The 12,424-nt window shown below is 33.9% G+C and overlaps 1 protein-coding gene across 2 annotated transcripts; it reads left to right on the top strand.

The window, feature by feature from the left end:
* Positions 1-2,891: 2,891 nt before the first annotated feature.
* On the top strand, positions 2,892-11,840 carry LOC110308365 (prolactin-7A2). 2 transcript variants are annotated; one of them, XM_021180832.2, is made up of 6 exons: positions 2,892-2,922; positions 4,861-5,039; positions 5,828-5,866; positions 8,084-8,191; positions 9,824-10,003; positions 11,619-11,840. In XM_021180832.2, the coding sequence occupies exons 1-6, from the start codon at positions 2,892-2,894 to the stop codon at positions 11,838-11,840; spliced, it is 759 nt and encodes a 252-aa protein (XP_021036491.1). The 2 variants fall into 2 exon arrangements, with proteins under 2 accessions (XP_021036491.1, XP_085686892.1); XM_085830766.1 differs by having other exon boundaries at positions 4,864-5,039.
* Positions 11,841-12,424: the final 584 nt, after the last annotated feature.

Genomic DNA, 12,424 nt, shown 5'->3' on the forward strand with positions numbered 1-12,424 from the left:
AATCAGATCCAGAGCCTCTGGAAGAGTAGTATATGCTTCAGCTCCTTATCTTTAAATCTTTAGATATGTCTGTTTTAATTGAAATACCGTTAGAATTCTATAAACTTTAGTAGGTCTATGAGATGAATGGCAAAATTTCAAGTCTGGGATATGATAGTAAATTCTGGATGCTATTAAAGGAACGAGGAATAATGGGGTGAAGATATAGTAAGTGATACAGGGCTCGGGGTGCAGGGAAAATGGTGAAAACAGAGGATTAACTAACATTAAAGACTTTTGAAATTCATATCCAAACCTATTATTTTAGAAGCTGGTTGGTATTGGAATTTGGTAATGAAGGATATTAATAAGATATCAATAAGCTGTTACTAAAACAATGAAAAAATTATTGTTTTGTTTAGTTGCTCCCTCTCACTATGAATGACCAGCAGAGCAGTTTGAATTGGAATCACAAGTACATTTAATTCTCTATAGTGTACTCTCATTCTCAATTAGGATTTCACTATATTATCTTGAGGCTCTTCCAATAGTCCATGAAGCTGGCATTATGGACGAAATTCAAGCTTATCACTGTCATGAATGAGTGGGGAACAGGTCTATTTTTAATCGGACCATTTCTTTGAATATTCTTTGCTTCTACTGGCCTCAAGACTATACTTTGGTTAAGTCTTTGTTAGTTAGATCAGTGTGATGAAAGAATCCAATGATAGAGGAATAATGTCTATCCTGAAGGCTTTCCTATCTTCCAAAAAAATATGTTTAACTTACTTTTCTTACGCTCAGGCATTATTTTTCTAATTCTTTTATACAAATTGTTTTCCAGCATAAAGGTGTCCCTAGAATAGTTTTTCTTCCAAATTTATTTATTTATCCACTTACAACCCATTATTAGCCCTTCCTCTCCTTCCAGTACCCCCTTGTACAAGTCCTCTCCCATTCTAGCTTCTGGACCCCAGAATTACTCTCCTTGGAGGGGCTCTATACACCAGCCAATGGAAATAGATCCAGAGACACACACCCAAACATTAGATGGAGCTCGGGGATTCTTACAGAAACTTTGGGAGAAGGATTGGGGGACTCAAAGACGGCAGGGACTCCAAAGGAAGACTAACAGAGTCAGTTAACCTGGACTCCTGGGGTCCCCCAGAGACTGAATAACCAAGCAAAGGGAGAGCTTGCACTGGACCTAGCTCTCCTATGCATATGTAACAGATGAGTAGCTTGGTCTTAATGCAAGTCCCCCAACTACTGGAGAAGGTGCTGTCCTTGAGCCTGTTGCCTGCCTGCCTGTGGATCCTGTGTCCCTAAGTGGACTGACTGTTCTAGTGTCAGTGACAGAGGATACATCTAGTCCTACAGCAATATAACCTGGGATGGTGGTGGTGTGTTTTGTTAGTATGTGAGTGTATGTATTGTGGGGGGAGATTAATACTCAGAGCATGTGCGACTTTTACTAGACAAAAGCATACTGTGTGATATCTGGGGCAAAATACTTTCAAATATAAAAGATTCTAAATCACTTTTACACTTGTGTCTCCATTTCCAAATCTCCCCACTGTTCTTCAGTGTTCTAAATGAATGTTTTGATTTTTATTGGAATATTCTTCACCAAAGTAGTGCTTACATTTTCTCTGCTACTCAAAGAACGTTGTTATGACATTACCCCACCCACAATTTCTGCAAATTGTCTATCTATGCAACACAGACTATTCACAATGTGTTGGATGCAAACAATTTAACAGATGGTGAAATGATATATCACATGCTATTGTTACAAAATAAAGAGATGTTAACTGTGACTGAAATGAAGATTAAACACATTCAGTTTACTCTCAGATAAGACCCTGTTGGCCACTGCTGTGAAAAAATAACAAAGGGTCCTGCTTAGAACAAATATATTTAATATTCCAATCCTGATGCTTATATTAAATATATGGTGATACAACTGTCTGAATAGAATTAATTCTATTTAGATTTAAGCCAAGCTCCATGGACAAAAATTATGTTTATATATGTAAGCCTAGCTAAAAATATCTGTGACTTAGGATTTTCTTTTCTTTTCTTTTTTTTTTTTTTTTTTTGGTTTGTTTTGTGAGACAGAGTTTCTCTGTGTATCTCTGGCTGTCTTGAAACTCACTCTGTAGACTAAGCTTGGACTTGAACTCAGAAATCTGCCTGTCTCTGCCTCTCAAGTGCTGAGATTAAACGCATACACCACCACTGCCCGGCTGACTTAGGATTTTCTAATGTACAAGAAGACCTTGTATGTTGTTTGGTTAAATGAAGGTCCTTTGCCTACAAAACAACAAAACAACAAACAAACAAAAAACCTCTACACAACTAGATTTCCATCTTATATTACTGACCTATTGTACCACATATGTAGAAACAAACATGTAGAAACAAAAACCTATCCTATGTTCCCTGGATCCTGGACAAAATCATAAATATTAAATTACTCAGATGCAGGACTATTCGTGTGACCTTGTGATAAAAAAAAGTCACATTAACTAAGATTCAGTGACACAAACAGGTAAATATAGACAAAAGTGAAAGTCTAAGAGATATTTTTTAGGGGATAGAATTCATACCAACCTTTATCAAATAGAGATGGATATAGCAATTGGCAACTTAATTTGGACCCTAATTATAGTCTTGAAATAAGCTAAAAGGGTTATATCAATGTCTTGAATCATCATGGTCATGAGGCTCTCAGCACTGACTGAAGTTAAAGAGTCATATGATTGTCAGCTTTATTCCTAATGTAACTCCTTTTTGCCTCCTAGCAGTATGTGGCCCTGGGGATCGTTCAATGGCCTATATAGGAGGTGGAATATTTACTGGGTGTTAGACTGCGTGAAGCAGGCAGGCTGTGCCAGAACTCTTCAGTGATGCCTTTTTCTTTCTCTCAACCATCTCCCTGTGAGTAACTTCTCATGTTCTTCTAAATAAGCTAAGGCAGTCCACTGATGTACAAGATTGTTTAGACAATTTACATTTTTTGTCATTTTTTTTTCTCTATATGATATGAAGAGGCTGTTGTTCATACCTAGTCAGGACAGGTAAAATAGATAAAGTTGAGAAGTTGTTTCTAATTACTACTCTAGAAAACAAATACACCACGCATTCTTGGATCAGTGGTTCTTTAAAAGGAGTCTTGCTTCCAGGAGACATGTAGAAATGTCTAGAGACAATTGCGAATTTTCTTAAATGACCTATATAGGAAGAGGAAGTTTATCACTGTCTAGAGGTAAGAATAAGTGTTTTGCTTATATTTCCTCAGATGACCAGGGAATAAAGTGATCAGTCTCAAAAGTCAAATTACAGAAAATGAGACATTTGACTGGAGTGAGATAAAAAAAGAGACTTTGTATTAAATTTATAATTACTATAGAAGAAGAAGGGAACATGTTCTGTTTTCTTGATTTCTGCTATTAGATGTTTGACTTGAATGAAATTAATCATATTCACTAATCTGGGCACTTAATATACAAGAGTAGTAGATGAGTATCTAACCTTACAGCTTTGGAGTTGTTATTCAAGCAAAATATTTTTCCAAGAAAATTCCAAAGAAGGAGATTATGTAATAATTAACTTCTCTTCTTGATAAAATTTCTAAGTAAATGAATTCATAATGAACACCAATGGATCTTTGAGATTAGAAAACAAAAAACTAGTAAGACTAGCTCCTTGTATTCAGCTTAAGCTGTGAATATCTTTCAGATCATAAATGGTAGGACTGCACATGTACTTAATGTATACATGTATATCTACTGCTCATAAAATACATTTGTGAAAGCATCATAATTTTGCAGAATTTAATTGTATAATAAGAAATGGCCTTCCTCAAGGAAGAATGTACCAATTTTTAGTCGACACAAAAAGATTAGTCCTAAGACATATGAATAATACTATACTGAAAATCATGTCATACTATCCTCATGAAAATGTACATAGTTCACACTGAGTTTGGAAAACTGATATTTATCTTCCCCATATTCCACAATGATCTCTGAGTTTTATGGGTGATTTTTACATAGACAAAAAGAGAATTTGCTCTGAGATTGTGTCTTTTAAGACTATCACAAGCTACACTTAAAATATCTTACCAACTTGAATGCCTAAACATGAGCTGAAAACCAAAGCAAATACATATGCTAACATGGATGTCCCACAGAGGCCTAACCCCTACTAAAATAACTTCAGGCAATCAAGATACAATTAGAATGGGAGACTTAGTCTTCCACAGGGGAAAGCACACACTATCTAATAGTCAATGGTTCTTTCTGAAAATATTACATACAAGTAACATTATGCAGGTTGTAATCATATATTCAAGAATAAGAATGCATACACACACACACATATATATATGTATATATGTATATATATATATATATTGTACATAACAACAATTAATGAGAAAATAAGAACATGAATTTAATAAAAAGAGCAATAAGAGGTATATGGGAGTGTCAGTAAGGAGGAAGGAGAAGAGATAATTTATGTAACTATACTAATCTCAAAAATTAAAGAAAAATATGTTAGAGGAAGTGATAATTGAAAACCAGCACAAATTCTTGCATTATTGAACAAATAGACAATTAATTCAATCTCCAGTTGTATGAAAATTTTACCATTTTCCTTGTATTTATCCCAAAATGTGGAAGTCACTAAGTTCTAACACTATATACCTATGTAAATGTAACTATTGAATTACATTTCACAGTGAAAGATTCTTTTTCCCTATCAATGAAACATAGTATCAAATTATAAAGGGAAAGGCACAGGTCAAAGATAATAAAATCTTGTTTTGATAACTTTGGATGAATTGATTGGAAAAGCTCTTGTTTCTATTAGCAGGGGCACTTCTGCTGCTGCTGGTGTCAAGCCTCCTCTTATGGGAGAATGTGGCCTCTGGGCCTTTGAGTAGCAATGAGACTGATGGTTATCCATTATCCACCAATGGGCTGTTTCATAATGCCATGAGACTGACTTGGAATATCAAGAACCTCAACATGGAATTGCGCAGGACATATGTAAGTACTTCACTTAGCTCTGGTCTATTTCATAAATCAACCTCCCAGTCAAATTGTCCTGTATTACATTTACAGTCATCATGAAAAATGCACAGTTCTACTAAAAAAATTAAAGCATCAACCATTGAAACGTGAAGTAAGGAGAAAGAGGATAAGTTTCATGAAATGGCACATATTTTTGAAGCAATCAATGAGCCTTGGGATTTTTTCCTAGTTATCTTTAAATTTTCCTAAATGTTCATTTGTGGCAAAAAAATTTAATAGACACAGATGGGGAAGAGCTCTGGCTTCCTTACTCTTTACATCTCTGTCAGCATCTTTGTTCAATGCACAGCAGCACATCAATAGAGGAGAAATGTATTGCAGTGAGTCATGTGGAATGAATGAAACTAATTTAAGTGGTGATATGACAAGTGAGAAAGCCAAACAAAACAAAACAAACACACAAACAATCAAACAAAAAAATCCCAAACCAATTAAGCAAACAAATTGACAAAACATGAAACATTAGCCTCTCAAATGTTTAAACCCTCAGTGTGAATGTTTAAGTAGGCACAATGCATAAGTTTATTCTATTGGAAGGCTTGTTTAGAACAGGAAGGGGTTCTCTGTTTCACAGAGCTACATGTTCTCTGTTCAGTGTCAGTACATACCAAGGACAAAATAATACACAAGTCTTCTGTTCAAAAATAGGCACCCAGAGAATGTGTCCCTTTTTACAGTAAATGTGCATTGATGTCAAGATGAACTCACTAGTTTTTCTCTTTTTTTCCCTTATCCTACCTTAGACAGTCAATCAAGTCTCTGAAAAATTATACGAGAACTATGTAAGTACCTCTCTTATGTCCATCTTTTTTTCCCTAAAGCCTCCATGTTAATGACTTTGCTTTTGCACTGAAAAAAAATTCCAGTTTCAAGAGATACACCTCTACAGCTCTACAGGTAAAAGAAAATGTCAGCTGTTCAAAAGCAGAGGACAGCTTCATCAAATCACTGGTTTGTTAAAAGACAATCTGTAGGTCTTTATCTGTTTTTTTTTAAATTGTTTTTGTTTACTTAAAAACAATCTTTGTACTTGCAACATAACTTTTTAATAGCTGTGTCCCGGAAAGAATTCTTATCCCATGATTTTGTTTCTGTGGGGTCAGTGTTGGTTGCACACTAGAGAAATCCAATAAAGAAGTGCCTGGCAGTGAGTCGGAAGGAATGAGTGGACTGAATCAAAGTGTGATGATCCAAGAGAAGAAAAGGCAACGAGCAGCAAAAACATATTATCTTCTCACAGAATGCTGGGAACCATACTTGCATCATATTTAAATCATGTTTAAAGGATTCTGGTGCAGAAGTTTATTCACTAGGAATACTGAATTAGAAAAGAAACAGGTTCTGTGTTCCTGAGAACTGTATGTTCTCTGTTCAAGGCCAGTTAGTGTCAAGAAAGAGAGAGTAGACATGAATTCATTACTTACGTGGGAACCCAGAGAATGCCTCTTTCTGCAAAAGATATGTAGTCATGATGACAGTTTGCTCATTAATTTTTGCCACTGCCCTCAACCTGGTTTAGCTAAATTTAGCATCAGAATCCTATTCCAAATTTGTAAGTATCTCACTTATTTCTATTTTCCCTTATTTCAAAAGCCTTCATGCTTCACTCAAACTTACAAGAGAAAGCATTAAAGACCAGTTGTTAAGTTACACATCCACAAGTGTATGATGATCTTTCATTCAGTATTATCATACAAGAAAGCCTCTGATAGTAAAAAGTGAATGGGGAAGCTTTCAAAGAATGATTTGCTCAATTTTCTATAACTTTATTTACTTTTTAATCTAAAATTACAATTTTGAACTATAAACGTTACCATTGTGACTAGAGAAGATCTCCTATATCTGAATGTAACTTTGAAGAAGACAGAAAACACTGGCACTTTTCACTTAGTTCACTGCAGATCCCCAGCAAGGCTGAACTGCATTGTAGTCAGTTGGGTATAGGGAACAGAAGCAATACAAATGGAGACCATATCAAGAGGGAAGAAAAGCACTAATTTATTTTCAGGAACCCCAGTGCTTAGATTCTTTTTACAACTCTCCAGTACTGGAGTTCATTCAGTAGCAAGGCTTGTTGCCAAGCAAAAATAGACATCCTCTTCCTGACTACAAATTATCTATCTGTTCAAAGTCAGTCAACAGAAAGGAGAAAAATGTAAGGCTTCAGTAAAGCTATGGGCATCAAGAGAATGAGTCTCTGCATTTGCTACAGATGTGTTATCATTGACTTTTTTCAAACTGGTTTGTCATTTCTTATTCTCTGCTGACCCTCTTTCAAATCCTTAACATTTCTGGGAACCCATTCAACTTCTACACAATAGCTGATTATCAGTTTTAAATAATACGTTATTAATAGTATATTTAAAGTACAATATTAGTAAATGATCTATTGATCAAAATGTAAACATTAATATTTTGTTGCTTTTATTTTCATTGCTTACTATTTCCTATTTTCTAAAAATGTTCAATTTTTTATCTAATTTTGTAATACATTACCCATTGTCAGTCACGATTTATGATTAACACATAATGGTACAGATGTTTACATTCTCTTGAAACAGGAAGAAAACATATAATTTTAAAATGCCCAGGTAAAATATATGCATCATTAGAACAAACAGGAAACAAGAGGTTAATGAATGTAGTTACCAAATACCATAATAACGGGCCCAGATTCTAGAGAAAAATAATCTCTAAGACACTTCATATTGTCTAGCTTTGTTATTTTTAATTCTTCCATTCAATATTGAAAAACTTATGAAAATAAGAAGAAAAATAAGAAGAGAGTAAATAAAGTACAGGATAAGAGAAGGACATTTATATGACAAACAAAATCAGATTTCAAACCCATTAAATGATATCAAAATGTTGTGGTCTTTAGTCTAAGATTTACTTTTTATAAAGCATATATTTATTGAGTACATTTATATTCTGATTAAAATTTCATTGACTTATATTTTTCAACTTCTATTTACTGAACACTAATTTGATATACGCAGATGCTTGACTTTATTGAGGACATGGAGTATCTTGTCAAGGCTCTCACCTGCTGCCACAATTATTCCATCAAAACTCCAGAAAACCTGGAAGAAGCTCAACAGATTCCTGTGAGTTTTTACCTTGATTTTTTTTTTTAACCTAAACAGCTGAAGCAGTAGAGGAACACTGCTTTGTCATGCTGCCTGTTTTTGTAAGTAGTATAACAGATATGGAAATAATGCCTACAGGGAAATGGAGTAAGAATGAACAAAGACAATTCCTGTTATTGATTTCAATAAAAAACGGAATTGTTAAGTCATGTTGTAACAAGTCCATAAATAGTCCATTAAGAGAATTTTAATTTCATGATATCTCACTACTAGAATTTACTTAATACAGGCAAATGTTATTCACTGACCACCATGCTCAGTTTTCTTGATTTTCTAGACTCTTCTTATTCTACTTGTGTTTCTTACTTATCTATCAATGTATGTATGACTTTTGAGCTTTCTTCTATGTCTTAACTGAACGCATCTGAACAAGGGAGGACTTATAAGCACAGTGGAATGCTCCTGAGAGTAATCCATGCCCTCAGTTGTAATGAGGAGGTCTACATATCAGTCCATCTCTATTATAACTATTGTCATCTTCCCTTATGATTCTTTTTCAAAACTTATCACCAAATGAACTGATTTAACATCTTGTGATAATAGTTAAACAAACTGGAGGAAGAAAATACTTCTAGATATGCACTATCTAGGCACTCCATAAAGTACTTTATTGACATTGCTGCAATTACCACTCACAAAAGCTAGCTGAGGTAAAGAGATTGAGGTGCTGAAAAAGCTTATAAAACTTGAACCTTCCATCAAACAGGTATCTGGGCTCTATCCAATTCAAGTCCTTATTCATACTCATATACAGTAATGGTCCTAGGAAACTATATTGCCAACACCTTTAGATCTGTTTTTTTTTTTTTCTATCATGTATTTTTCCTATTTCCATCACAATGTCCACTGGTTTTCTCAGAACTCATTCACTGACTCTGTGATAGCTAGAGTTTCATCACATGAAACATTTTAAGTCATTAATTAGTTTCATTAAGATCCTGGAATGCACAGCAATGTCAAAATTGCATTTTTATTGTAATCCATGCTGTTACTAAAGACAATGAAATTCCATTGTTCCTTTGTTCTTAATTTATATGTTCCAACAAATGTTTTACTCTAGTAGAGGCAAGAAGAGGGAGTGCTCTACACTAAGGAATCCATATTTATCAATGCCAGGTTGACTTCATGGAATATTTTTTTAATATTCTGATAACCTAAAAATAAATATGATTGGGAAAAATGCAGTTTATTTGTGTGATGGATGTAAGTTAAATATTTTGCCATTTACACTGTGGGTATCTATTTGTCCTGAATCAAAGTATCTATGAAGCCTCAGCAAATTCTGGAGCTCCCCAGGATAAAACCAAAAAATGTTTAAGAAATTAGAGGAAGGTCTAATGTCAGAATTGCATATGCAATCAATAAAATGATATTTGAGAATAATATTTATATACATAACCTGTTTTATGATGGTAAATTGTAGGTTTTTATTTTATTAGTCTATATTTTTTTATTCCTTAAACGTTTCTGCTTTCTGATAAAAATAGCAAATAGATATTTATTTCAGCTTGTCTCATAGAAAACCAAAACTGACTAATCTTTTTTTTATTTCACTTATATTAATGCAATTGATAATATGTGGCTGCTTAGTTTAACGAATTTCCAAAGCTGATCCTCAGTAGAATGTGGGCTTGGAATGAAACTTCTAAAATTCTACTGACCACACTGAGAAGTATTCCAGGAATGCATGATGATGTCATTTCATTAGCCAAAAACATTGAAACAAAACTTGCAGAGCTTTTTGTGTACATCCAGAGTCTACTCAACAAGGTGAGTAATGTTCTTTCCTTTTACTTTTTTTAATCCATGAATGATGTGACTTCTGCATCAGAGATTAAAATTTGAAGCATCTCACTTGTAGATATTCTCAGATGTAAAGGACAGAGATTAAAGAATAACTTTTCACAGTAATTTGAACAGTACCTCTTTCTTTGAGCAGAGTGAAATATTCCCAACCACTTCATTAGACACTCTTATAACATTTACTCCTTGCTAATCAGCATTCCTTACATACCATGGCCAAACACAAGTCTATGTTTAAGTATCAAATTATGATTCTCCATCTTCACAGTCATGAAAGGACAAATTTTGTCTGAAGTCAATTACATATAAGGAAATGCATACCAGAGTGTTGATTTTACTTGGAGGTGGCTGACAGATATATAGTACTGTATGCTAGACATGTGAAAACATGCATACCTGTGGTTGAAGTTTTATATTATTTTATTTTCTCTGTGATAACAAGTTTTCTTTTCTTTAATTAATTTTCTTAATTTTTTCTTTAAAATACATTTAATATACTATATTTTGATCACATCCTTTCCCTTTCCTAACTCTTCCACATTTCCCTACCACCTTATCTACCAAACTCTTTCTCTCCCTACCTCCCACTTTCCCTCATAAAATAAGGAACATAACAAAAGGGAAAAATAAAAACCAAAACAGAGGGGCAAACTGAGATCAAGATAACCAAGAAGACATAAATACCCAATGAAAACAATCTACCCATACAAAACAGAAAAACCCATGAAGTATGTTTTGTGTACACCAATTAATCCTGGTTTTGAGGCCTGACCCAGAATATGGTTGAGATACCCAATGATACTCTTTTGGAGAAAACTGTTTCTCCCCACCTCTTTTCTTCTGGTATCAATTGCAAATAACTTTTTGGATAGGACTTTGTGTCTACTTCTTATCCTCAGTTCTAGAACTGTGTAGTTTGAACCTGAGCAGGTCTTGTGAATGCTGTCATAGTCTCTGTGAGTTTATGCATGTATCAGTTCTAGTGCATGCTTAAGATGCTGGTCCTGTGATATAACCTAACACTCCTGTTTTTTTATAATTTTTTTTACTCTCAATTTCTTGTAGATATTGGAGCTTTGGAGGTGGTGGTGGGATATTAAAGACATCTTATTTAGGCTTGAGTGGTCTAGAGTTTCTTACTCTCTGCACAGTGTTCAGTTTTGTCAGTCTCTTTGTCAATTATTATGTACTATCAGAAGAAACTTAGGGTATGAGAGATACTCTTATCTATGGGCATCACAATATTCCTATGCTAATTTAGCAGAATAATTAATAGGTTTTACTCTAGGCCTATTATCTATGTAGTCTTAGGTTCTAGGTCTTACTAGCAGTGTCAGATATGGGTCAGATCCCATGGAATGATGCTGAAATACAATCAAAGAGTGGATAGTTACTCCCACAACATTTTTACCATCACTGAATCAGTATAACTTGCAGGCAGGTATGCTAAAACAGATACCTGTTTGAAAGAAGGTTCACAGTCTTATCATTTCTTTAAATATAATTTGACATCTAATAAAAAAGGAAAACAAAAAATAAGGTCTATAAATAATAACTGAATGATTTTCATTTTGGTCATTAGATTTACGGAACAACAACAGGAAATGTGGAATACACCGTCTTTTCTGGTCTTGAAGACTTAAAATCATCTGATGAAGAATTTAGTCTTTTTGACCTTTGTAAATTTTCCTATTGCTTACGTGTAGATATACATATGGTTGAACTTTATCTCAAGCTATTAGAGTGTGTGGTATATGTTAGTAGTGATGTTTGCTTATCCAAAAATATTAGAGATGCTTCATGATGCTGAATCTTTTTAAATAATCTTAATTTTATAATTGTGAAAGTATAATTGAGTATAACGAGTGTCTTTTAAAATAAAAATAAACTATATATATAAACATATATGTATATGTGTTAAAAGTTTACAAAGAAAATTTGTTACTATCTTTTATTCATTTAGTATTAAATGTATTAATAGCTTTAAGAGGAATGACAGACAAATGGACAATCCAAAACATCATAATCACAGTAAATTAATGTTAATGTTGGTATAATTATAAGTATCAAATACTTAATCCACAATTAAATGTATTTCCATATTATTAAGTAGATGGGACTATTGGGATACTGCAAAAAAGTAATTCAGTTTGATGGAAATTGTTCTATTACCCTATGCTATAACCACCCATTAGGTCTTCCAGACAATTAACACCATGTTTTGTGGTTCAATTTGTAAGACCTCCCCCTAATATACAAGTCACATGTATTCACTGTAGTCCTCAAATGTGTCGCTGAAGTTCATACTTAGTGGTCCAATCTAGTCTTATGAGCCATGCCCATGCCTTCCCAAGATTTAGGGTGGGACAGGATTTACACCCTGTGTGC

This window comes from Mus caroli, unplaced genomic scaffold, assembly GCF_978045245.1.
Source record: "Mus caroli unplaced genomic scaffold, Mus_caroli_1 scaffold_15, whole genome shotgun sequence".
NCBI classification, from domain to species: domain Eukaryota; kingdom Metazoa; phylum Chordata; class Mammalia; order Rodentia; family Muridae; genus Mus; species Mus caroli.

Coding starts and splice junctions, on each gene's coding strand:
- LOC110308365 (XM_021180832.2), top strand. CDS start 2,892: ATGCCTTTTTCTTTCTCTCAACCATCTCCCT. Junction 5,040..5,827: donor TGGAATTGCGCAGGACATAT/GTAAGTACTTCA, acceptor ATCCTACCTTAG/ACAGTCAATCAAGTCTCTGA. Junction 10,004..11,618: donor TCCAGAGTCTACTCAACAAG/GTGAGTAATGTT, acceptor TTTGGTCATTAG/ATTTACGGAACAACAACAGG.